Source organism: Podarcis melisellensis (assembly GCF_964234715.1).
Source record: "Podarcis melisellensis genome assembly, chromosome: 3".
NCBI lineage: Eukaryota > Metazoa > Chordata > Lepidosauria > Squamata > Lacertidae > Podarcis > Podarcis melisellensis.
This window is the reverse complement of record NC_138530.1, coordinates 13,844,220-13,868,274: the sequence shown is the minus strand read 5'-3', so window position 1 is coordinate 13,868,274 and position 24,055 is coordinate 13,844,220. Positions and strand designations below refer to the sequence as shown.

General features: G+C 40.4%; 1 protein-coding gene across 29 annotated transcripts in view; it reads right to left on the bottom strand.

Moving 5' to 3' along the window:
* NRXN1 (neurexin 1) overlaps nucleotides 1–24,055 on the bottom strand; it is a 981,700-nt gene that overhangs the window by 950,154 nt on the left and 7,491 nt on the right. For all 29 annotated transcript variants that reach the window (XM_081903670.1, XM_081903681.1, XM_081903676.1 and 26 more), the window contains exon 2: nucleotides 21,942–23,592. In XM_081903670.1, the coding sequence (XP_081759796.1) occupies nucleotides 21,942–22,680 (739 nt within the window). In that variant the 5' untranslated portion in view covers nucleotides 22,681–23,592. The remainder of the gene's footprint in view (nucleotides 1–21,941; nucleotides 23,593–24,055) is intronic.

Sequence of the window (24,055 nt, the reverse complement as noted above, 5' to 3'; positions counted from 1 at the left end):
GTCATATAACTTACTTACTTATAACTTACTTATAGTCATATAACTTACTTACTTATAACTTACTTATAGTCATATAACTTAACTTACTTTCCCGACCTCCTCATACCTCCCCTCTCTGTATTCCAATCTCTAATCAAGCCCATTCAGGAAATCCTTCCCCTAATTTCTGATTTAACTTTCTGGCTGACACATTGTCATTACAGATAGGTAGCCATGTTGGTCTGCCATAGTCAAAACAAAAAAAAAATCCTTCCAGTAGCACCTTAGTCTTTAAGGTGCTACTGGAAGGAATTTTTTTTTGTTTTGACATTGTCATTAGAAAGCATTCCAGACCTTCCATCTCCCAGAACTCGTTGAGCCTTAAAAGTAGGAGAGCAAAGAGCTCAAAGACAGAGGGCACTTAGTGGTACCCATAGAGGAGGTGATGGAGATGATGATGATGAATAAGGAAGTGGGAGAGATGGGAGGGTGGAGATTCACTTGGGACAATGCAAAGCTGGGTTCTATAGCCTCTCTCTGCAAAGTTTGAAATAAAAAGGGAGTGTAAGAAAATTTCCCTTGTCTTCATACGTTTCTGGGCAACCAGCTGGGAGCCGCTGACAGCATCCTGACATCTATCCACAGAAATGTTTCAAATGAAGTAAAATGGCTGTCTGGAGGTGGGGGTGGAGGAAAGATATCTGAACCTATTTTTCCAAATCTATTTTTTTTTTTTTTTTTTATAATAATGTTTTTATTTGCTTTTTTCCAAGGTCAGATACATCGTCAGTTATTCAACAAAGGCAGTTTTACAGAAAGAAAAGGAAAAAGGTTATAAGCAAAAAAGAGATCTTACTTTACAAAACAATTTTTCATGATCTACTGGACTTCCCCACATCTTCCATCCCCTGCATCTTTTTCAATAAAATAAAGTTACAGCAAATTAATACCTTGTTTCCTGTGTTTTGTACTTTCCTCAATTGTATATTAGGTTTAGGGGAAATATTGTTAGTTCACAATTCCAACAGTCCTCAATATAGAAACTTTACCCTAGACTTTAGTCATTTCATCATCAGAACTTAAATTCAGCAATATCAAAAATTTGAAATCTGAAGCTTGTTGTCTAAAAACTTAACAAATTCTCAACATTCACATAACTTATAATGTTTTTGTAAATAGTCCTTAAATTTTTTCCAGTCCTCTTCCACTGCCTCTTCTCCCAGGTCTCGGATTCTGCCAGTCATTTCGGCCAGTTCCATATAGTCCATCAGCTGCGTATGCCACTCTTCCAGCGTGGGTAGCTCCTGTACCTTCCAATATTTAGCCAATAGAATTCTTGCTGCTGTAGTTGCATATAAAAAGAAAGTTCTATCCTTCTTTGTCACTCTCTGGCCCACAATGCCCAGGAGAAAGGCCTCTGGTTTCTTAGTAAAGGTATACTTAAATACCTTTTTCAACTCATTATAAACCATTTCCCAGAATGCCTTCACCTTCGGGCATGTCCACCAGAGGTGAAAGAACGTTCCTTCAGCTTCCTTACACTTCCAACACCTTTTATCAGACAAATGGTAAATCTTTGCAAGTTTGACTGGGGTCATGTACCACCTATATATCATTTTCATAATGTTTTCTTTCAAGGCACTACATGCCGTGAATTTCATATCGGTGTTCCATAACCTTTCCCAGTCTTCAAACATGATGTTGTAACCAATGTCTTGAGCCCATTTAATCATAGCTGATTTAACTAACTCATCTTGTGTATTCCATTTAAGCAGCAAGTTATACATTCTTGAGAGCACTTTCGTCTTAGGTTCAAGTAGTTCTGTCTCTAATTTTGATTTTTCCACCTGGAAACCAATCTTTTTATCTTTTTTAAACATCTCTTGAATTTGGGCATAGAGAAACCAGTCTCGCACCTTGTCCTTTATTTTTTCTAAACTCTGCAGCTTCCAATTATCTCCAACTTTTTCTATTATCTCACAATATTTAGCCCAACCACTCTCCATGTTAAGTACTTTGGTGGTCTTCGCCTCCGTTGGTGACAACCACCTCGGTGTCTTATTTTCAAATAAGTCCTTGTATCTAGTCCAGACATTAAACAAAGCTTTCCTGACAATATGGCTCTTGAACAATTTATGTACCTTTACCTTGTCGTACCACAAATATGCATGCCATCCAAAAGCATTGTTAAACCCTTCCAGATCTAGGACATCAGTGTTTTCTAGTAGAAACCAATCCTTCAGCCAGCAGAAGGATGCTGCCTCATAGTATAACCTTAAGTCCGGCAGGGCAAACCCCCCTCTTTCTTTAGCATCTGTTAGTATTTTAAGTTTTATCCGGGGCCTTTTGCCCTGCCAGACAAATTTCGTAATGTCCTTCTGCCACTTTCCAAAACACTCCACTCTATCCACGATCTGCAGGGTTTGAAACAAGAATAACATCTTTGGCAATACATTCATCTTTACAGCTGCAATTCTTCCCGACAAGGTAAGTTTTAGTCTTGACCAGATTTCTAAATCCTTTTTAATTTCAATCCAGCATTTTTCATAATTATCTTTGAATAAGTTCAAATTTTTCCCGGTCAAATTCACCCCCAGGTATTTCACTTTTTTAGCCACATTTAACTCCGTTTCTTTCTGAAACTCATCTATTTCTAAAGAAGTCAGATTTTTCGCCAAAACCTTTGTTTTTTGTTTGTTCAACTTGAATCCTGCCACCTGACCAAACTCATAAATTAATTCTAAAGCTCTTTTAGTACTAGATTCTGGCTCCTGTAGTGTTAAAACCAAATCATCTGCAAAAGCCTTCAACTTGTATTGTTTACCTCCGACCTGTATTCCTTGTACCTCCCGATCCTTTCTAATCAAGTTCAGCAGTACCTCCAGGACCGAGATAAATAGCAGGGGTGATAGGGGGCACCCCTGTCGTGTTCCTTTTTCAATTCTGAACTCTTCTGTCACCACATTATTCACTATCAATTTAGCTTTTTGCTCTGAATAGATTGCTTCTATACCATTTTGAAACGCCCCTCCCACTCCCATCCCTTCCAAATTTCTCTTCATAAATTTCCAAGATATATTGTCAAAGGCCTTCTCTGCATCTATAAAAATTAATACAGCTCTTGTGTTCAAATTTGTCTGTAGTAGCTCCAGAACATCTATAATGTTCCTAGTGTTGTCAGACCCTATTTTTCCAAATCTAAACCCACCATGCCAGCAGATGAGGAAGACAATGGAGTGAACATGCCCCTCTCTACCTTTTTAATTCAGGATCAACTTGTCATCTACATGCTTTATGTTAACAGTAAAATGCAGCACAGAGCACAGACTGTCACACAGAAGAAGCAAATGAGAAAATTTGTTTCTAGGTACAACAGGAGTTGCATGCTCCCAAATCTGAAATTATCACAGAAGACTGCAAGCACATTGGACAGCAAAGGAAAACAGAAAGGAAAACAAACAAAAATGAAGTGATACCCAGGGCCTCCTGTTTGCCAGCCTGCTGCAAAAAAAAGTGCAGGATGAGGAATTAATGGCTCACATTATATTACTTTCCGAAGCATATTGATTGATAAAATGGTATCAGCTCTTACTCTTATTACATTACCTACTATCGCTCACCCAGGGCTTCCTCAGCACAGCACGATAAAGGCAGAAGCGTTATGAAAGGCAGATGATTTTTAAAAAATACGATGACAATCACAGCAACAAAAAGGAGAGCTAGGAGTTTATGGGAGAACAATTAGGCATGCTTTTATCATAAGTCAACAAATGGTTCATTCATGCTTCTGAAAAGCAATATTTTTATTTAATGTTGTGCATTCCTTGTGGAGATATTTCACACAACATGCTGTCTTATACACCAAAGCAGTCCTAAGCCTTCCTCAGACATGCACTCCATGTAGACAACTGCAAAATGTGAAAGAGGTGAGGACAGCTATTTATTTTGTTATTTATTTCCCACCTGAGTGTACACACTAAAGGCAGCTTACACCCTGTAGAGCAGCCTAAAATCTGAAAGAACAATAACCAGTTTCAAGCAGTGGAAGACAAGGAGATGAACTAAAAACACTTGGCATATTATTGCTTGAAATCCTTTAAAGATGCACCCGGTGCCTCTTTACGCTGGTTAAAAAAGGTGACATTTTTTGGAAAATTTAATCCAAGGTCCTGGAGCCCAGCCTTGATCCTACCTACAGCTGATTATACTTCCTCTACAGAGAATATTTAGTCCTTCCTCCTTTATCTCAATAAATGTGTGCAGAAGCGCCTCATATCAAGAGGTGCTCTCTTAATTATAAAGTCAGCATGAATTACTGAGGGAAAATATGGCTACCAGTAATTTCCAATATCACAGCAGCACTTTTTATAGCATCTGCAATTATGGTTAGCCATATCTGTTCACCTAAGATGCAGTTCATACGCAGTTCATCTAAGATGTTTTCTGCCTGAATATGTACCTGGGAGGGTTTGGTCTGAATACCATGTATTTTTTTACCTCACTTTTACACACAAAGCTCTATAATGGCTGTTAGGATTAACAAGACTGGGACTATTATATAAAAATAACACTCTATATTGGGAAGAGCACCAACAATGGTTTTGAAGGGAGGTGCTATTTGTATCTATGTGCAAAGAGCACAGAGATGCACTAGAACACACAAACATACACAAATGCAAAGCTCCTTGCAAAATTCAAGAATGAAACCTCTCACTCTCTCTCTCTCTCACACACACACAAACACGCACAAACACATGTCATTATAATATGTAGGCAAGGCACCACCCACAAACTGTGTCCAACATAATAATAGGCATTCCAGTAAAATGAAATAATTTAACAATTTTAAACAAGCAATTTGCTTTACGTTTTTACAGCGTAGTCTTCAAATGATCTTGGTTGGCTCCTTTCTTATTTCTAGAGCTTTCCATTTAATCCATCCCGGAAACATATTTTTGCGCCTCTAAACAAAGGAGGCAAAGAATACCCAACCTCAAATATATACATTTTGAGACACATATCATATATAATATCAATATAGCCAACCTTACTCCTCCTAACAGCATTCTTAGCATGTCTCTGTGTGAGTGAGTGCACACACAACACAACACAACACTGACACCTTATGTATCTGAGCTCTTATGTCAACTGTATTGTGAAGAAGGGATTTCACTAGCCATTTCAAGGCTAGATTTTGAAATTTTGTGCATCAGATAAGCATCTGAAAACAGCAAAAGGAGCGTGAAAATCAATTGCAATGCATGAGTGAAATGCTATGGACAGGCTTCCTTTGAGAAGCAGGCAATTTTAGATCCTATGTGCATTGTATTCTTGCAATGGGAAAGGGGTTCAGCGGAAAATAGCATTGCCTATTTCTGAACAAGTTGTGGCAAGAAACCAGTAATTAATGATAACAAAAATCTGTACAGATCAAGACAAGGAAACAAATATGGCTTCCATTTAGGAACTGCATATTTGAATAAGTGAGAAGGACCCCTGCTGGGATCAGATGGTGTGGGTGTCCAATTTGGATTTCTCAGCAGTTTTTAAGAGTTTGTTTGTAACATAATTGCAATACCAGTTCTTAAGATCCAGAAGTAGAATTAAAGTCACATTAATATTCTATATCTCCTGATGCTCACAATCCAGTTGTTGTTGTTGTTGTTGTTGTTGTTACAGTGTTGTTGTTTTTTAAGGTGATAATAATCTGAAGGCCTTTCCGGATATTATTTTGGGGGGACGGGAGATGCAGCTGCATTCACACAGCAGTTTATTTCATTTCCCCAATGTTTCCCTAATTGCTAATTTCGGCATTATTTTTTTTTAAGATTTTCATGTTATGCAAAAGCCACTTCTGGAAAACCAATGGGAAGTGGTGTGTGTTTAGCACTCATTTCCATGTTATTTCATTTCAAAGGAGGGGTGTTCATGTAATGTAATGGCTCATTTGAAACTTTATAGAACCTTTATCCTCAATAATAATGGAATTCACAGGCGGGAAAAACTTTCATTTCTACACTTCTTTGTCACTTGAGAAGGCAATCTTTGTATGAGCAATGGCGGACCTTTGCATCACAGATTTTAGTGGCGCTGTGTGCAACGTCAGAATCTGGAGACCCCAACTCTTGCCCTCTATTGGACATCACAGTCCTGGCACATGCTGCGGAACCCCAGAAGCTCCACACCTTGTGCAACAGAACTGCTCATGCTCCCCTAGGTGTCTTTTTTGATAAGATTCAATACTTTATTATTCCTTTGGAGCTGTGTTTTGTACTTTTATCCTTCTAGGCTGTGGCACTTTACAGTGTACATTTTGTATTCTTTGGTTTTCTTCTATTTTGCTAAGTTTGCAATAAAATATTAAATGTGAAAAAGATAATAATAATAATAATACAGTGGACACTCGGGTTGCGAACGTGATCTGGGCGGGATGCACGTTCGCAACCCACAGCGGCGCATCTGCACATGCGCTGGTTGCAATTCTGCGCATGCACAAAGTGTGATTATCGCTTCTGGGCATGTGCAACTGCAGAAACCCAGAAGAAACTTGTTCCGGTACTTCCGTGTTTTGGCGGTCCATAACCCAAAAAAACGCAACCTGAAACATCTGTAACCCGAGGTATGACTGTAACAACAACAACATGTTTTTCAATGCTCATAAGAATGAACAGAGGACAGGAAAAGTAGTTGTGGGACAACACTGCCTTTCAAGTTGCTACTATCATTTAAAAATGTCACTCAGAAATCTTGACTGTATTTAGATTGCATTCTGCACTGTGTGAAGTGTCCAGGATGTTCCATCTGTACACTTTTGCATGCACATTAACACAATATGCACAAAGTTGTCATGCTTTAACCTCCTATATATAGAATATTTAACTTGAAATTCTTTCAACAGGAGTGTCTAGTGCTGTGCTAAGCTCTCAAAGGATGAAATTTTAGCCCAATTTTTAAGTGTGTGCATGGGGAGAAAGTTACTGGCAAGAAAGGCTACTTTACATTTTAGGGATCGACATGATTTTCTAGGGCACTGGAAGCAAAAAAGAAAGGGAGCTCCCAATGGAGACAATAGGTTGTGTCACAAATGGGGCATTCTGGAAATTCAAAACAGTGCTATGAGCTCGATGGAGTTTTGAAGAGCTCTGGTAAATCTACTACCACTCCAAAAAAATCTGCCCTAAAATCAATGGATTTTCCTCAGCCTATTTTGCAGTAAATGGGACTGTAAAATTGAGAATGTATCATTTCACCCAGCCATCTATATCTGATTTACAGGGTAAGAACAAGACCCTTGCAATTAAAATATGCACACATTTCAAAGCATGTAAGGAGAAAAGTGAAGGTAATGTTAAGTTCCTATAGAGATTGAAGAGTTAATCTGGAAACATCCTGTTTGCTATACAGATCTCCATTTGCAACACTGTAATGTGAACTGCTCTCTGTAATGGCCTTACATGTACTCTTAATTACAGGAAGGCATTGCCACTAGAGTAGAAAAAATGACTAGAGTCAAGTTTCTCCGCTTTTAAGTAAAACGAGAACTCTCTGCTATGCCCAATCAACAGAATGCTCATGTCTTTTCCCTTTCTGCACTGGAAAGCATGTAATGTGAGTGCCATTTCAATGGAAAATGACTTTCATTTGGAAACTGGTGGGTGGCTGGTTGCCATAAGAAGCTGCCCCCAATCCCAGCTCTACCAGCGCTTCGCAAACCTGGGTCTCCAGCTGTTGGGAGGGAACCAGGGAACCAGGCAGAGGGCCTTCTCAGTAGTGGTGCCCGCCCTGTGGAATGCCCTCCCATCAGATGTCAAAGCGATAAACAACTACCTGACATTCAGAAGACATCTGAAGTTTTTAATGTGTGATATTTTAGTGTATTTTTGGTTTCTGTGGAAGCCGCCCAGAGTGGCTGGGGAAACCCAGCCAGATGGGCGGGGTACAAATAATAAATAATAATAATAATAATAATAATAATAATAATAATAATAATAATAATAATTATTATTATTATTATTATTGGACTACAACTCCCATCATCCCTGACTGCTGGTCCTGCTAGCTAGGGGTGATGGGAGTTGTAGTCTAACAACAGCTGGAGACCCAAGTTTGGGAAACACTGGTGTCCATGGATGGGCAGGAACACTGCAGGGTTTCAGGTAGAACAGCAGACGTCAGGGATCTTTAGCATGCTTCACCAACCAGCTATAGCCCTTCCCCATCTGAAACACAAATAGATGGCAAGTTTTATACCATGCCATCAGTTTGCAAAGCAATTCATTATCATGGGGTTGAACCATTGAACCTGTCAACAAAATGGCTGTTGCCCTACAGTACCCCACAACATTCCACTCTGTCCTAAATTATATTTTATCAAGCACACGGGAACTGCAGAAAGTGGGCATTGGGGAATCTGGAGTGCAACCTCAAAACGCTGAAGCACATGCCAAGGCAAGGGGGTATGTATTGGTGCGTACGTGCAAAGCCAGCAAGCAACTGGGTGTTTCTGACTACTGGGTACAGAGCATCTGCATCAGGAAGCTAAGCTCAGTTGAGCAGATCACATTCACAATGGCACACAAATTGGGTGTATGTATGCATAGACCAGAAATTGCATTCATATGCATATAGAAATATGCATTCCCCCCCCTCCACAGCTGGATCTGGGAAACACATAAGAAATGAGTAATGAAATTTGTATGCATGCGGATATATTTTGCCAGGAAGGAATTATTAGATTATTTCACTGCAAATTTCAGCTCAAGAGAAATTCTGGAGCTTCTCTAGTTTAAACCATTTCCTTTTTCTGTTTCATTTCTAACCCACTCATCTTCATTAGTTTCAATATTTAGCCACCAATATGTTGTATACTTTGTAGGCCCTTTCAGGAAGCTGTAACCCTCCAGATGTAGCTGGACTTCAGCTCCAATCACCCCTGGCCCTGATGTTGGCTGAGGTGGATGGGAGCAGAACAACATCTGGAGGGCCACATTTTCCCCAGTTTAGTACAAAGTGAAGAGACAGACCTAGACTGTCATAGTTTTCTCTTTTTATAGTAAATACACTGGGAAATGTGTGAACAGTTGATGCTCCATCTTCATCAGTATTTCCAAATTATTCAATAATTTGCCCTTTTAAATCAATTATTACTGTACTTAATAGCTTGGCTTAATTTGGAGCCAATCCAGGGAGATCTACAAATAGTTTGCCTATTTTTTTTTCACCAAAGAAAATGGATAGTCAAAACAGTGCCCTCCCTCCAGATATTGCTGGACAGCACCAGATTTAGGATTATTAATAATAATACATATATTTATATATTTATACAGGTCAGTATATGAGTAAACGGTACCTAAATGAACTGTTGTGAAAATAAGAAATAGGGAAAGAACCAAATGTTGTCCTCGCTCAAGGCACCATGTTACCAAAGACCACCTAGAATTTCCTGACCATTGACCACGTTGGCTGGGGCTGCTAGGAACTGAGAACAGTTGCATACGCCCATGCCTTGTATTTCTTTTATTCTGGCCACAATGTTATTTTGATGCAAGATGCAAGTTTACTGAGATGCCTATAGCAATATGGACATAATTCTCACTGTATATATATTTTTAATCAGTGTGCCTTAACTATAATTATTATTATTCCAAATGCACTGCTTTGTAAATTAATTTTTGAGAAAAGGTCTATAAATATTACAAAATAAATTAGGCTACTGGTGATGATCCCAAAATCTACTTCTCCTTTTTTATTCACGGCACTCTTTATCCTAGGGGTGGGCCTGGGCATAATGTGGGAAATGTATCACTATTAAATTGCAATCTCTTCAACAAGAATTTGACACCCAGCAAATCTTAAATTTTCTACAAGCCTTTATTTTAGCCCCGGGATCATTAGAGTTATTCTACAAAATGAACAATTCTGCCTGCCTAAGGCTGCTAGCAAGGACTAATAAAAATCAAATGTGTTTCTTCCTCCAGTTGCTAGTCCAGTGGTACCTCAGTTTACATACGCTTCAGGTTACAGATGCCGCTAACCCAGAAATAGTGCTTCAGGTTAAGAACTTTGCTTCAGGATGAGAACAGAAATCATACTCCGGCAGTGTGGCAGCAGTGGGAGGCCCCATTAGCTAAAGTGGTGCTTCAGGTTAAGAACAGTTTCAGGTTAAGTATGGACCTCTGGAACGAATTAAGTACTTAACCTGAGGTATAGTGGTGCCTCGCAAGACGAAATTAATTCGTTCCGCAAGTCTTTTCGTCTTGCGCGGTTTTTCGTCTTGTGAAGCACGGTCAGTCGCAACTGTACCTCTTCAAGCGGTTTTAAGAAAAAAGGAAACAAACTCGCAAGACGTTTTCGTCTTGCAAAGCAAGCCCATAGGGAAAATCGTCTTGCGAAGCAACTCAAAAAACGAAAAACCCTTTCATCTTGCGTGTTTTTCGTCTTGCGAGGCATTCGTCTTGCAAGGTACCACTGTACTGAGTTTATCCACATTGCCATGCATATTCCCCAACAGTGTCATAACTATGTATCTCAGAGAACATTAAACAGAACTGGCTTAAAATGATCCTAAACATTTTCAAGTTTCAGTCCTGCTCCTCTGAAAACTTGAGGGTCCATACTGAAATGTCCAGCTCTTTCAATCCCTTAGGTCTTGAATTCAGAGGGGAAATTATAACTTTAAAATATCACATTCACAGATATATTCATAATACATGCTGGTTCCCTGCCTCAGGGCTTAATATTAAGATACATTTCAGAGGCTGCCATTTAAAGTAAAAAAAAAAGGAGATTATTTGAAAACCCAACATAAATTCTAGATTCTGCCAGGCAGCTTGCTCCCTTTGCTGTAATTACATCCCTGGCACTATGCTATCCAGTGATTTTCTACTTCCTAACATAAAACCTTTAAGTGGGATGGGGGAGTTTACACAACAGCCGTGAGCTGAAAGTGAGTTGACAAATTTGAGCCTACATGTTCCTAATAAATGGTAAAAGGTAAAGGACCCCTGGACAGTTAAGTCCAGTCAAAGGCGACTATGGGGTTTCAGCGCTCATCTCACTTTCAGGTCAAGGGAGCTGGCGTTTGTCTACAGACAGCTTTCTGGATCATGTGGCTAGCATGACTAAACTGCTACTGGCACACAGAAGACTGTGACAAGTGCCAGAGTGCACGGAAACACAGTTGACCTTCCCGCCCCAGTGGTACCTATTTATCTACTTGCATGGCTATGCTTTCGAACTGCTAGGTTGGCAGGAACTGGGACAAAGCAATGGGAGCTCACTCCGTCATGGGGATTCGAACCGCCGACCTTCCAATCAACAAGCCCAAGAGGCTCAGTGGTTTAGACCACAGTGCCACCCGCATCCCATGTTCCTAATAACATTTAGCTATCTATGACATCCACCCTAGCCATAGGAAAAGTGGAGTGTCTTTGATTTTAAAAAGCCCTTCTTCAGCACCATGAATATGGCCAACAGTACTAGTATACAGTGATACCTCGGGTTACATACGCTTCAGGTTACATACGCTTCAGGTTACAGACTCCGCTAACCCAGAAATAGTGCTTCAGGTTAAGAACTTTGCTTCAGGATGAGAACAGAAATCTTGCTCCGGTGGCACGGCAGCAGCAGGAGGCCCCATTAGCTAAAGTGGTGCTTCAGGTTAAGAACAGCTTCAGGTTAAGTACAGACCTCCGGAACGAATTAAGTACTCAACCCGAGGTACCACTGTATAGTCAAAGCTACCAGCATGAGTTTGACCAAGCTGCGGGAGGCAGTGGAAGACAGGAGTGCCTGGCGTGCTCTGGTCCATGGGGTCATGAAGTGTCTGACACAACTAAACGACTAAACAACAACAACAACTAGTATATAGATGAGATATGCAGCAATGACAGCACTGAAAGGCAGGACTCATCAATGACACCTGGCTGGGAGGAAAATCTGTTTAGTGCTGAAGTGACGGTTTTGCCTGTTCACGTGTGTGGTGCTGATGGATCCATTAAAACTGAGAAACTTAGAAACAAACTGTTCTGAAAATCCCTATTTCAGCCTAAAGTTTAATTTGGTGATTTTTCTAAGGTTCCGTCTTCATTGAATCAGCACTCTTTGGAACAGCAGATAATGTCTGGTTCTGCAACACCCCCACTTATGTCCACATGCTTTTGGAATGAATACTGAAGATATTTTTACCTAGTCCTCCACAAAATCTCCTAAATTATTAAGGCTTATAATACATAGACGTCGTTCTTCCCGGTAATGTTCATAAAAAGTTATGGGTCCAGGAGATGCTAAAATAGCTCCTTTCCATTCTGGGGAGATTTTTCATCTTTGCTAACTTTTCCCCATACATGGCTTGAAGTCCAAAAGTCCAGAGAGAGTGGCTCCAACAATACTGATTCTGAAATTGTGCTGTTCTCAATATTTTTGTATCCTGCAGTCCACGATGTTTGAAGAGCTCACTTAGCCTGAAGTAAGCTATTGTCTACAGCTGGCATCAGGGATGCAGGTGGCGCTGTGGGTTAAACCACAGAGCCTAGGACTTGCCAATCAGAAGGTCAACGGTTTGAATCCCTGCGACGGGGTGAGCTCCTGTTGCTCGGTCCCTGCTCCTGCCAACCTAGCATTTTGAAAGCACATCAAGTGCAAGTAGATAAATAGGTACCACTCTGGTGGGAAGGTAAATGGCATTTCCGTGCCCTGCTCTGGTTCGCCAGAAGCAGCTTAGTCATGCTGGCCACATGACCCGGAAGCTGTACGCTGGCTCCCTCGGCCAATAAAGCGAGATGAGCACCGCAACCCCAGAGTCGGTCACGACTGGACTTAATGGTCAGGGGTCCCTTTACCTTCTTACAGCTGGCATCAGCATCATTTAGCATTTATCAGTGTGTGTAGCTCAGTTTTGCTTCATTTTGCTTTTTGCTTTCCAACTGAAGCACAACATCCCATGGAAAATGAGCACGCCCAGTCCTTAATGGTTGATTGTCTGACTTTCTTACGCCCCCTTACTTTTTAAAAAAGTTGGGAGGTTCTTTGGGGTTTTTCTTTTCATACTTTGGTAAAACACACTGACATCTCCCTCTTGTTTCTCAATTGCCATGTTTCGTCTCCATTTCTTTTGGCACTCGCCACCAGATCAGTATTAGAAGAACTATGATTTGGGGTGGGGCGGAAATCCTGGATTCAGCCCCTGGTGTCTCCTGTCAAACAGCTATAGAAAGCAAGAAGACCTCTGCTGAAGACCTTTGGGGAGCGACTGCCAGTCTGAGAAATCAACAGGAAACAATGGTTTGGCTCTGTGTATGGTGGCTTCTTAAGGTTTAGTCTATTTTATGTTGTGAGAAATATCCCAGGTATAAAACGACCTATAAAGGTTATGGGCCTATCTGTATTGCAGAGGCATAATATGGCAAGTGTAACATTATTGGGCTTTTAAAGAAATGTAAAACTCCATACAGCCAAGTGTAACTACAGTCATACCTCGGGTTACAGACGCTTCAAGATGCGTTTTTTGGGGGTTACGGACTGCCAAAACCTGGAAGTACTGGAACAGGTTACTTCCGGGTTTCGGCAGTCACACATGCTCAAAAGTGCTAAATTGTGCTTTGCGCATGCGCAGAAGTGCTGAATCAGAACCCGCGCGTGCGCAGATGCGCAGACACAGGTTGTGGATGCTGCAAGTTGTGAATGTGCATCCCACATGGATCATGTTCACAACCCAACCATCCTCTGCATATGTAAAAACTACTGTTGATTAATCACTATGCCAAAAGATAAAGGGTAGAGTTTTTTGTTTTGTTATTAAATGCATTTTTATAACCATAATACCTGGAACCAAGGCCACAAGGGCTACTTCTTCAGTCTACTGCCTGTTACAGGAAGCAGTTGTACAGTAACTAGGGTTGATTTGACTCACTCAGGTGAATTCAGAGCTTAATAACTAGTCTGGTGCATGGATAGCCTCCAGGTCATTTAATCAAACAGGCTCCTCAAGCTCAACCCACTGGTGCAGGGTGTTCCTGGCATTATTTAAAAAGCTACACTCCCTGCAAAACAATATTATAAAAAATATTGTTCTATATCATGATGGAAAACGTAAATGGTTGAAACATATTAAGACTTTCCCCCCATTATTCTTTTGTCTTTATACCCACATTTAAAACAAATGGTGTCACATTAGTAAGAGCAACAAGATTTTTTAAAGGTGAATTTTACATAAGGGTAATACTAGGAATTATTAGCAATTGTTTTCTGTTTCAAGAAGGAAGGGGGGGTGTTCATAAAGACAATTATACCCAATCTCTATGAATATGGGCTCAGTAAAATAAAAAAGAACTAAAAAATCTCAATGGAGTTGTAAGTCTTCTGCATTTCACAGAATATTTCAATATTGCCATACTTTACAGCATTATCAATTACACAGTTATTTGAATATTTTCACTTACAGCTTTTAATAAATAACCTTGGTAGATATTGCTACATTTCACACTGGATTCTTTATTAAAATTATCTGACAATCTGTTCTGATTTTACTGTTCTTGCACTTTTTCTGAAGCAATGTTCATTTGAATCCACTCAAGAATAATTTTGTCATAATTTCTGTTACATTCAGGACTGAATGACTAGCCACTGATATACTTGTTCTCCATGAATCTGTCTAATCCCCCTTTTAAAGCCATATAAACTAGTGAATTCTCTAAATGAATTATATGCACTGTGTGAAGATAGACTTCCTTTTTTCTGTCCTGAATCTCCTGTCAATCAGCTTTGCTGGAGGAACCCAAGTTCTGGTACTGTGAGAGAAAGAGCAAAACTACTTTCTCTACTTTATTTTACAAATCTCTATCATGTCACAAACCAGTATTTCCTTTTAGGAGGTTAGGCATTGGAATGTGTTGTTGGTGCGTGGAAGGGCAAGGTGTGGCCATTGCCTACCCCTTCAATTTTGGGTATTCTGTTAAAGGAATCCGGCGGTCGTGGATCCTGTCCGATGCCTGTGTAGCGGGGGGCCATGGCACGACCCCCGGTGACATCAGGGGAGAGCATATAGTTGTATTAGCATCAACAGGCTCCCCCGACCGGTGCTTAACCCCTCTTCAGACTCACCCCTCTCTGAGAGGGTGGAGTCAAATCTTCCGTGGTCCAATGCCTAAGCCAATACCTTCTCACATGCTGTAATCAATAAAGTTGTGGCCTTTTCTTGCCCATTAACCTTATACACTGTGTCCACGTGTCTTTGTTCCACCAAGCGGGGATCGGGCCCTCAAATTACAATTTCCTTTTATAATGTAGCAAAAAACACAACAAGAAAAGAGAGTGCCCCACACTGCTGATTGTTAAATTTGGATTGCTTTTACACCTTTTCCATCTTTATTATATCCATCTCTGCTGTATATATTATTTCAAAGATGCAACAGCATACTGGGAAGGTTTATTTTAGACCCTTTTCCTACTGATCGTTTTTCACTGAGCTATCCACCAAGACCAATCATAAATGCACTGGCTATCCTTAGGCAGGCATCTATCTTTTGCCCTTCCATCAGCAATATTGAGCAGTCCAGGATCCCCTTTGAGGCTAGAGGTTTAAGTCAACCCTTTTATTGCTGGAAATCATAAATATATTATTAATAACGGACATAAATTATGAAGGATGGGGTGACTCTATAGATTGCCAGTGAAGTATATTTTTGGACAGCCGTTCTCTCTCAGAAATACTTGGTATGTTAAATGAAAATAGTGGCTCAAAATGATATTTCTTCATGGTATTAAAAAAAAATCAAATAAATTTGTTTTGAATTGGCACTCACTTATTTTTTATGTTAGCAATAACATAACATAGCCACAGTAAAAATCCACCATCCTACTATGCTAGAATTTGGAATGCATGGCACTGTATTTATTATTATTATTATTATTTACACACACACAAACACACACACAACTTTATTGCGGTCCATAGACCCAAAATACACAGTACATTTTTTAAAAGAAAATTACATTGTTGCTGTTGTTTTAATTTCATTTTTGTATTATTCCCTTGTATTCATGGATGCATAGCTGTACTTACCTTCCCACTGATTTGAAGTCACTTTGTGTCCTTCCTAAAAGACACTCCTGGGAGGCCAGAGGGACATTGCCAGAACAATTCTTGGGTTGGGGCAACTAGCTAAAATATTTTAAATGGTTCTAATTTTGGTTCCTCTGTTTAGTTTTTGTAGGGTTGATGTTGGTTAAATGTTTAGTTGGGGTTGTGGTTATTTTAATTTGGGTATAACTGTAAACTGTTTATTATTGTTATTGTTATTATTATTGGTTTCTATTGATTCATTGGTTTGTTTGTGGCTTGTATAGGATATTTTGGGTTTTTTTTATTTCTGATGCTTTGTTGTGTTTTTATATATGTTGTAAGCTACCCAGAGTGGCTGGGGAAACCCAGCAAGATGAGTGGGATATAAATTTTAAATTTATTATCATTATTATTATATTATTATTATTATTAAATGTTCAGATCTCCTAGAAGAGGATGTGTTCCCTTTGTTATTACTGAGAACAGTCAATAGAAAAAGCTGCTAAACTATTAATTAAAAGTAGAATAAGAAATGTGGTTAGGCAGCATGATATGCCGATTCTTCAGAAGTTTTTATTTCCCTCTTGATTGCATTCCCCCCCCCCCAGCTCATGACATGTGATCAGAAAGTAATTCCTGTGATCTGAGGGGCTGTAAATCATGGGGAAATTATATATATATAAGTGGTACTCAGGATATCACTCAAGAAATCACTCAAGATATCCCTCAAGTAATTAAGGAACAAAAGAAGAAAAGGCACACTAGCCTGGGAACTTCCTCTCTGCCCAGAACATTGGAGGCTATACACCACACCCCCTCAACAGTATTTATAGGAACTCAAACACTGAGATCCTGCTCTGTTCCAGTAACAAGAAGCCGAAAGCACCAGCCTGAAGATGACGAGTGAGACCTCGTCGAAACGTCGCCTAGACACCCCAACTTTTACACGGGAAGACACCCGAGGACACCAAAACCTGCATTCCTGTACCCGTGAAAATCTACGAAAGCATATATATATATATATATATATATATATATATATATATATGGTAAAGGGACCCCTGACCATTAGGTCCAGTCGTGGCCAACTCTGGGGCTGCGGTGCTCATCTCGCTTTATTGGCTGAGGGAGCCGGCGTACTGCTTCCAGGTCATGTGGCCAACATGACTAAGCCGCTTCTGGCGAACCAGAGCAGCGCGTGGAAACGCTGTTTACCTTCCCGCCAGAGTGGTACCTATTTATCTACTTGCACTTTGACGTGCTTTTGAACTGCTAGGTTGGCAGGAGCAGGGACCGAGCAACGGGAGCTCACCCTGTCGCAGGGATTCGAACTGCCGACCTTCTGATCGGCAAGTCCTAGGCTCTGTGGTTTAACCCACAGTGCCATCCACATCCCATATATATCCACACACACATACACACAGAGAAATTTTGTTCTAACCCATTCCTAGTACAGTCCAAGGCAGATAACTAAAAATCTCATTATGTATAGAGGCATGACATTTGTAGTGCACAAATAGACCTAGGACTGTGTGCACACCATACAGTTAAAACAACTGACTTCCTACAAATAATCCTAGAAACTATACTCTGTTCGGGATACTGGGATTTGTGCAGTGGTACCTCAGGTTAAGAACTTTGCTTCAGGATGAGAATAGAAATCGTATGGGGGTGGCGCGGCAGCAGCAGCAGGAAGCCCCATTAGCTAAAGTGGTGCTTCAGGTTAAGAACAGTTTCAGGTTAAGAACGGACCTCCAGAATGAATTAAGTTCTTAACCCGAGGTACCACAGAACTTCTCTGAGAGGTAAACTACAGCTCCCAGGATTCTTTGGGGGAAGTCACATGATTTAAATGTAAGGCATGTATGCTTCCTAAATCCATTGTCTATTACATTTCCCATTCTATTCCTGTTCTTTTTCTTTAATCTGACCTTGTTTCATGGAACAAGATATCAGTATGACTTTGCCAAATCATGTTTTCTGTCAAACAACTAATACAAGTACATTACATATAAAGTGAGTACAATTGCAGAGGTGGCAAGAAAAAACTGATTTTGCAAACGGAATGCAGGTTTCCTTTTATAGGGACTATAATCTAAAATTATATATTGTGTGACAACTTTTCTTAATGTTAGTCAGCTTTTCTGTTCTGTTCCTTGTGTACAATCAGGCTGCAATTCTATGTATGCTGATTTGCAAATAAGCTCCATTAATCTCAGCGATGCATCCTTCTGAGTAAACATGAAGAGGAGGACTGGCCGGTCATTCTCCTGCCCTGTTATAACCCATGCTTTAAAACAAATAAATTGAACTGGTCTCAGTACATAAATAATACTGACCTACCTTGCAATGCTTTTTGTACGAGACAATGCATGTGAACATTCAGGAAGCGCCATTAAAAGTATATTATCACTAATAGGAATACCAATAACATATTAAAGAACAGCTATGGAATCTGATATAAATAGTTGGGTCCGTGAAAGTAGCAGCGCCCCATATTGCTACAGTAAACTCAGTATTTATAGCAGGCTATGTTTGCTTAAAAAAAAACCTGCTCAGTTATCTGAGTAAACATGAAGAGGAGGACTGGCCGGTCATTCTCCTGCCCTGTTATAACCCATGCTTTAAAACAAATAAATTGAACTGGTCTCAGTACATAAATAATACTGACCTACCTTGCAATGCTTTTTGTACGAGACAATGCATGTGAACATTCAGGAAGCGCCATTAAAAGTATATTATCACTAATAGGAATACCAATAACATATTAAAGAACAGCTATGGAATCTGATATAAATAGTTGGGTCCGTGAAAGTAGCAGCGCCCCATATTGCTACAGTAAACTCAGTATTTATAGCAGGCTATGTTTGCTTAAAAAAAAAACCTGCTCAGTTATCTGCACAGTAATGAGCAGCACCTAAGGCGTGAAAAGAAAACTCATTAACAAATCCTCTTCCCCTTATGCTATTCCACTTTATAAAGCAAGACTATGCAAGAAACACAGGCATATCATAAAACCCCATGAAGTTTAACGACCAGAAAGTCTTCTGATTAACTTTTATGCACGTACAACAGTGCCCGGTATATTTTAGGCACTTCTATAAATAATGGTGGTGGTGAACGACTCCTCCGTCATACAATAATCCAAAACACACCACTAAGTAAACAGAACACCATATTCAGTTGGTGTGTTTTCTCAACCACTGAAGAAACCCCACTGACAGTTTTTAAGTCTACAAAGACTCAGAGCCACTAAGGGCGAGGAAGAAACAACCGCTATAGGCAAGAGCTGCTGTGAGTCTTAAGCCTAATGAGGGGAACAGGTTGCACATGTCCCCTTCCTATTTTATTTTTGCTTCCCCTAATTAGTCACAAGAATGTAACCTAATCACAGAGTAATTCAAACCTTTGATTAATCAATACAAAGAGCTACCCATTGCTGTTATGCAATCAACCTTATTTGATATGGTTTTCATTAACAAATAGGATGCAAGGGCTCAGAGAGTAACAGCTCTCTGTGACTGGCTGGGAATCTTGTCTTTTGTCTGAATTTCTTTTTAATCAGCTGCAATATTGCACATCGCAAGCAGTGTATTTTCCCCTGCAATCAGCATACACTGTGATGTTCTAACTGGGATAAAGAGTCCTTGCCACTGCCGTAATTAAAGACTTGTGATGAGCCTCTGAGGCTGCACCACACACTTACCTGGGAGTAAATCCCACTGATATGAATAAATGTAGACGGAATAGGTCTGTTAATCTTAATAGCTGGCTAGATCAAAAAAACACTCATCCTTCCTCCACTTGAAAGTGTTAATTGCACTTTTTTTGAAATAGTTTATGAGATTTACATGCATCTAGCATCAACATCAGAGTTTAATTTTAATGGAGGTGCAATTGTTTCATCTTTCTAATATGGAGTTGTGACATACTTCCATCCCTTTCTTTTGGTTCTTAATGTTCTTCTGCTTCTGTATCAATGTTTCTTAAAAACTTATTCGTTAGCTTGTTTTCATAACATGGATAGTGTTTCAGACAATTTCAACATTTGTAATTTCTGCTATTAACTGGATTCACATGCAGCCCTCTACATGTCTTCTCAAAAACAATCTCCAATTGTTTTAATGGGACTTGCTCCCAGGTCATTGCCATAGGATTGCAACCTCAATCTATCAATCAGTTACCATTGTGAATTAGGTCAGTGTACTGAAACAGGGACATCTAAACACATCTAAGCCCTCCTTTAAGACCACATACTGCATTAAAACCAAGTATTTGCAAATAACACCAATACAAAGGCATTTCCTCAAGAGCCAATGATCTTATAGCATATATATTATTTGATCTATTACAGTTTCAACAGCATTTGTGAATATATGTAATAAAAAAGGCTTGAATGTTCAGCACTAACAACAGAGAAGATGAAAGATAAAAAGCTGACAAATTAATAGGATGTGAAATGACTGAAAATCTAAGAACTGGACAGCAAAGGAAGGAAGTTTACATAATAAAAAGCACACCCACAAATTATGTCTCTTTTCTACAGCCAGTGAAACTTGATTAAAAGTGATAAAGGCAAATTACTCAGTCATTATAGACATATAGCTACTCAACAAGCACCTTCATCTGGTCTTTGTCAGTTTGGAATCATTTCTACGTTCCATAGGAAGATTGTTTCCTTTAATTTTTATATGTGTACAGAAACATGTATTCTATCTCCTCATATGCTATCATTTATAACAGCTTTGACTGTCACTCCATGTCCAGCAAATGCAACAAAAATATTTCCTATCCATTTCAGAAAAACATCTGCAAAAAATTAGAAATGCAAATATTATTTATTTTTAAAAATAAATAAGGACCAGATGAAACCGCAATTAATTAATCCATGTTACCAAAAGGGATGGGCGCTCACCATGAGGATTCAGTTTGCAGGTTTGTTGTGGTTTGTTTGTTTTTTAAAAGAAAAAGAAAAAGGGGGAAGAATACAAGCAAGTCCCTTTTGCTTTCACCGTCTTCTGAGTTCTAGTTCTGAATACTGACCTCTGGAAATATTCCAGTCAAAATAATTCTACAGCTGCATATAGCCTTCATATGACAGACATATGAATTGGCTAAGTCCATTATTGCAAAATGACATTTATTCTGGTATGAAATTATAAATCCACTGCAATTCATACTCCTTGTCCATTAAAGAGCTGCACAAATAAATCATTGATATGGCTTCAAGCAATCTGATGATATTAATAAACCTACCTCCAAAGAGGAAGAACAAACACAATTTCTCCATTATCCTCATACAATGAATAAATCCCATCACCTCTCCTCCCACGCTTTCATACAATGATCAAACTAGGAGCAGCCAAATCCACAAATCTGTTAAGGCCAAATACTTGCTTTTGGAGTTATTTAATCTCATTGGGACTAAACAGGTTTAAAATCAAGTACTTCAGCTGACTGGAGTTGTGGATGAATTTGAAAGCCCGTTTCCTCATGGGAGAAATCCCATCAAGGATAATTTCAAGTTACCCATTCCCCATCTTTCCTTTTCTAAGCCTAATTCTCCACATTCCCTTCCATGCGATCAAGTTCTGCTCACCACATTGCTCACTGCCCACAACCTTCCTGTTCCCAAAATGGCGACTTTCCCACCACCACCCACCACCTCATCTTCAATTTTGTCTTACAAGTTGCAAAACATATGGCGACAATAATTGTTCAAAGGGATGGAGGAAGAAGGGCTGGAATATTTAACCGAAGGTCCAAGGTATGAGATGGTTGAGGGAAAAGCACAGCTGCGAGATTCACTCATACAGAGGAAAAGCCATGCAGTCTCCAACTCCTGACCTTCCCTGTCATTGAGGGAGAGGCTGGCAGGGCAAAGGTGAAAACATGTTCTTACCTTCGCTGCAGTCCTTCCCGCGGAAGCCAGTTTGGGAGCAATCACACACAGCCTGGTCATTGAGCACAGAGCAGACGCCTCCATTGAGGCAAACGTCATCCCTGGCGCACAGGTGGCTCTGTTCGTCATCCAGCCGCACTTCTTGACTCTCCACAGGCGAGGACTGTGTGTAGTTGACCCTTACATCTGTTATCCATCCCTTGAAGGGCTCCCGGTCCTTCACCGAGGAGAGTGTTACTTTTAGAGTAGCTGAACGCAGCTCAGGAGGCAACCCTCCCAGAAAGAGGCCGCTGAAGACAGTCATGTCCCGTCGCTTGGATTTCACTTCCACCCACTTAGCCTCAGTCTGGTCGATTAGTAGCGTCGTGTTCTTAAAATTGCGGCGGACAACCACGGTGTGCCACAGGTTGTCGTTAACAGCCATGTCGGAGAGCAAGATGGCGGGTTCGGCACAGAAGATGGAGAAGCTGAGCTGGAGCCTCCCGCCTTGCGTCAGGATTAACTCCAAGAAGTCACAGAAGCCCTCGTCGTCAAAGTAAAGGACCAGGCCACTGGAACTGCGGGTCTTCATGTTGAAGCTCATTTCACTCTCGCAGCAGGCATTCCATTTAGGGAAACGAGTCCACTGGCCCTCTGCTCCTGGGAATTCCAGGCTGCTGCCAAGCTCGGCCCAGCATCCCAGGAGAAGGGCCATCCATAATAGGAGGCAACCTCCACGCCTGAGGAGCACAGGCCCCATTCTTCGTGGGGTGGGGTGGGGGAGAGGGGGGAGAGGAGGGGGGAGTGGTGGTGGGGGGGTTGAAGCAGACAGGGTAAAATCTTTCCAGGAACCCCTCACACTAGATAAGTTAACTCTTGCTTTCCTAATGTTCTGGGGAGGAATAATGGAGTTGCCTCTCCCAGTAGGAGAGGCTCAGGGGAGGCGCACCCAATATGTAAATCCCTCCTCCCTTCAAAAAAAAAGAAGAAGAAAAAGCAAAAGCAAAAAGCAAAATGAATGAAAGAGAATATTTTCAAGCACAAGCAAATGTGCAACTTTGACGGGGCTGTAAAAAAATGACTTTAGAAATAAAAGGCACTGGTAGATTCTATTCGGTCATCTGCTTGGCTTTCGAAGGAGATGTCTAAGGATGGATGAGTCAGCAGAAATTTTAACCATCAAACACCCATGTCACCCAGTTGGAAAGGAGATGGGGTGATGTTCAGAGAGGAGAAGGCCAACAAGCCACCCAGATAACCTTCTCCAAAGATCCACAGGCCCACTGAGACTCGATCAATATCCCAGCACACATGGAGGAATCAGTATCCAAGCGCGTGTAGAAGTCATGTTACCCGATAGCTGTATTTCCCCAGGATTCTCCCTCACCTTTCACTGCAAGCAATTGCCGGATTACAATCCAGTCTTCTCAAGGCTGATCCTCTCATCAGATCATGGTCTGCTCGCCATGCAACAGATCAGGAGGAGATTCCCAATGGAGCTGAAATCCAGACACTGTCATGAAGCTCAGAAGCTACTTGAAATGCAAAGCTTCACAGCTCCTGTATTGTTTTGGGGTTTTGTTTTCCTTGAGCAAGGCCCAAACTATGAAGATCCTGGTGTTTGATCGTTGGGGGGTTTTGCGCTGTGCTCTTTTCAAAATAAAAAAACCATCTGTGAAGATATAAAACAAAAGACAAGTACATTTCAAAACCACGAATGAAAAGTAAAACGAGCCTGTAAAAAGGGTGAGGGTAACCACAGATTTAAATGTAACCAGAGGCAAGTGCAGGCTCCCTTGCTACAATCAAGCTAAAGCGTCATGCTTTATGCCCTATGCTTGGGGGGGGGGGAGTTTCTTGTGATGAATTCCATTCAAGTTAACTCCATTAGTCACTGTTTTAAATGCCCAAGTCTGTTTGCAGCAGTAATGTTTTGGACTGGAAAAATCATTGGAAAAGCCTCTTTCATGTACAGAGCTTGTTATGGCAGAAAGGGGCATTTAAATGTGTTACTTGTGTTTACTGCCATTTGGGCATCTTCAAACATAATTCATTACAGAAATAAACCTACGCCTGCTATCCTCCATTCAGTGATGTTATTGCATGCTGTGAACCTGCTTATTTCCCCCCAGTGT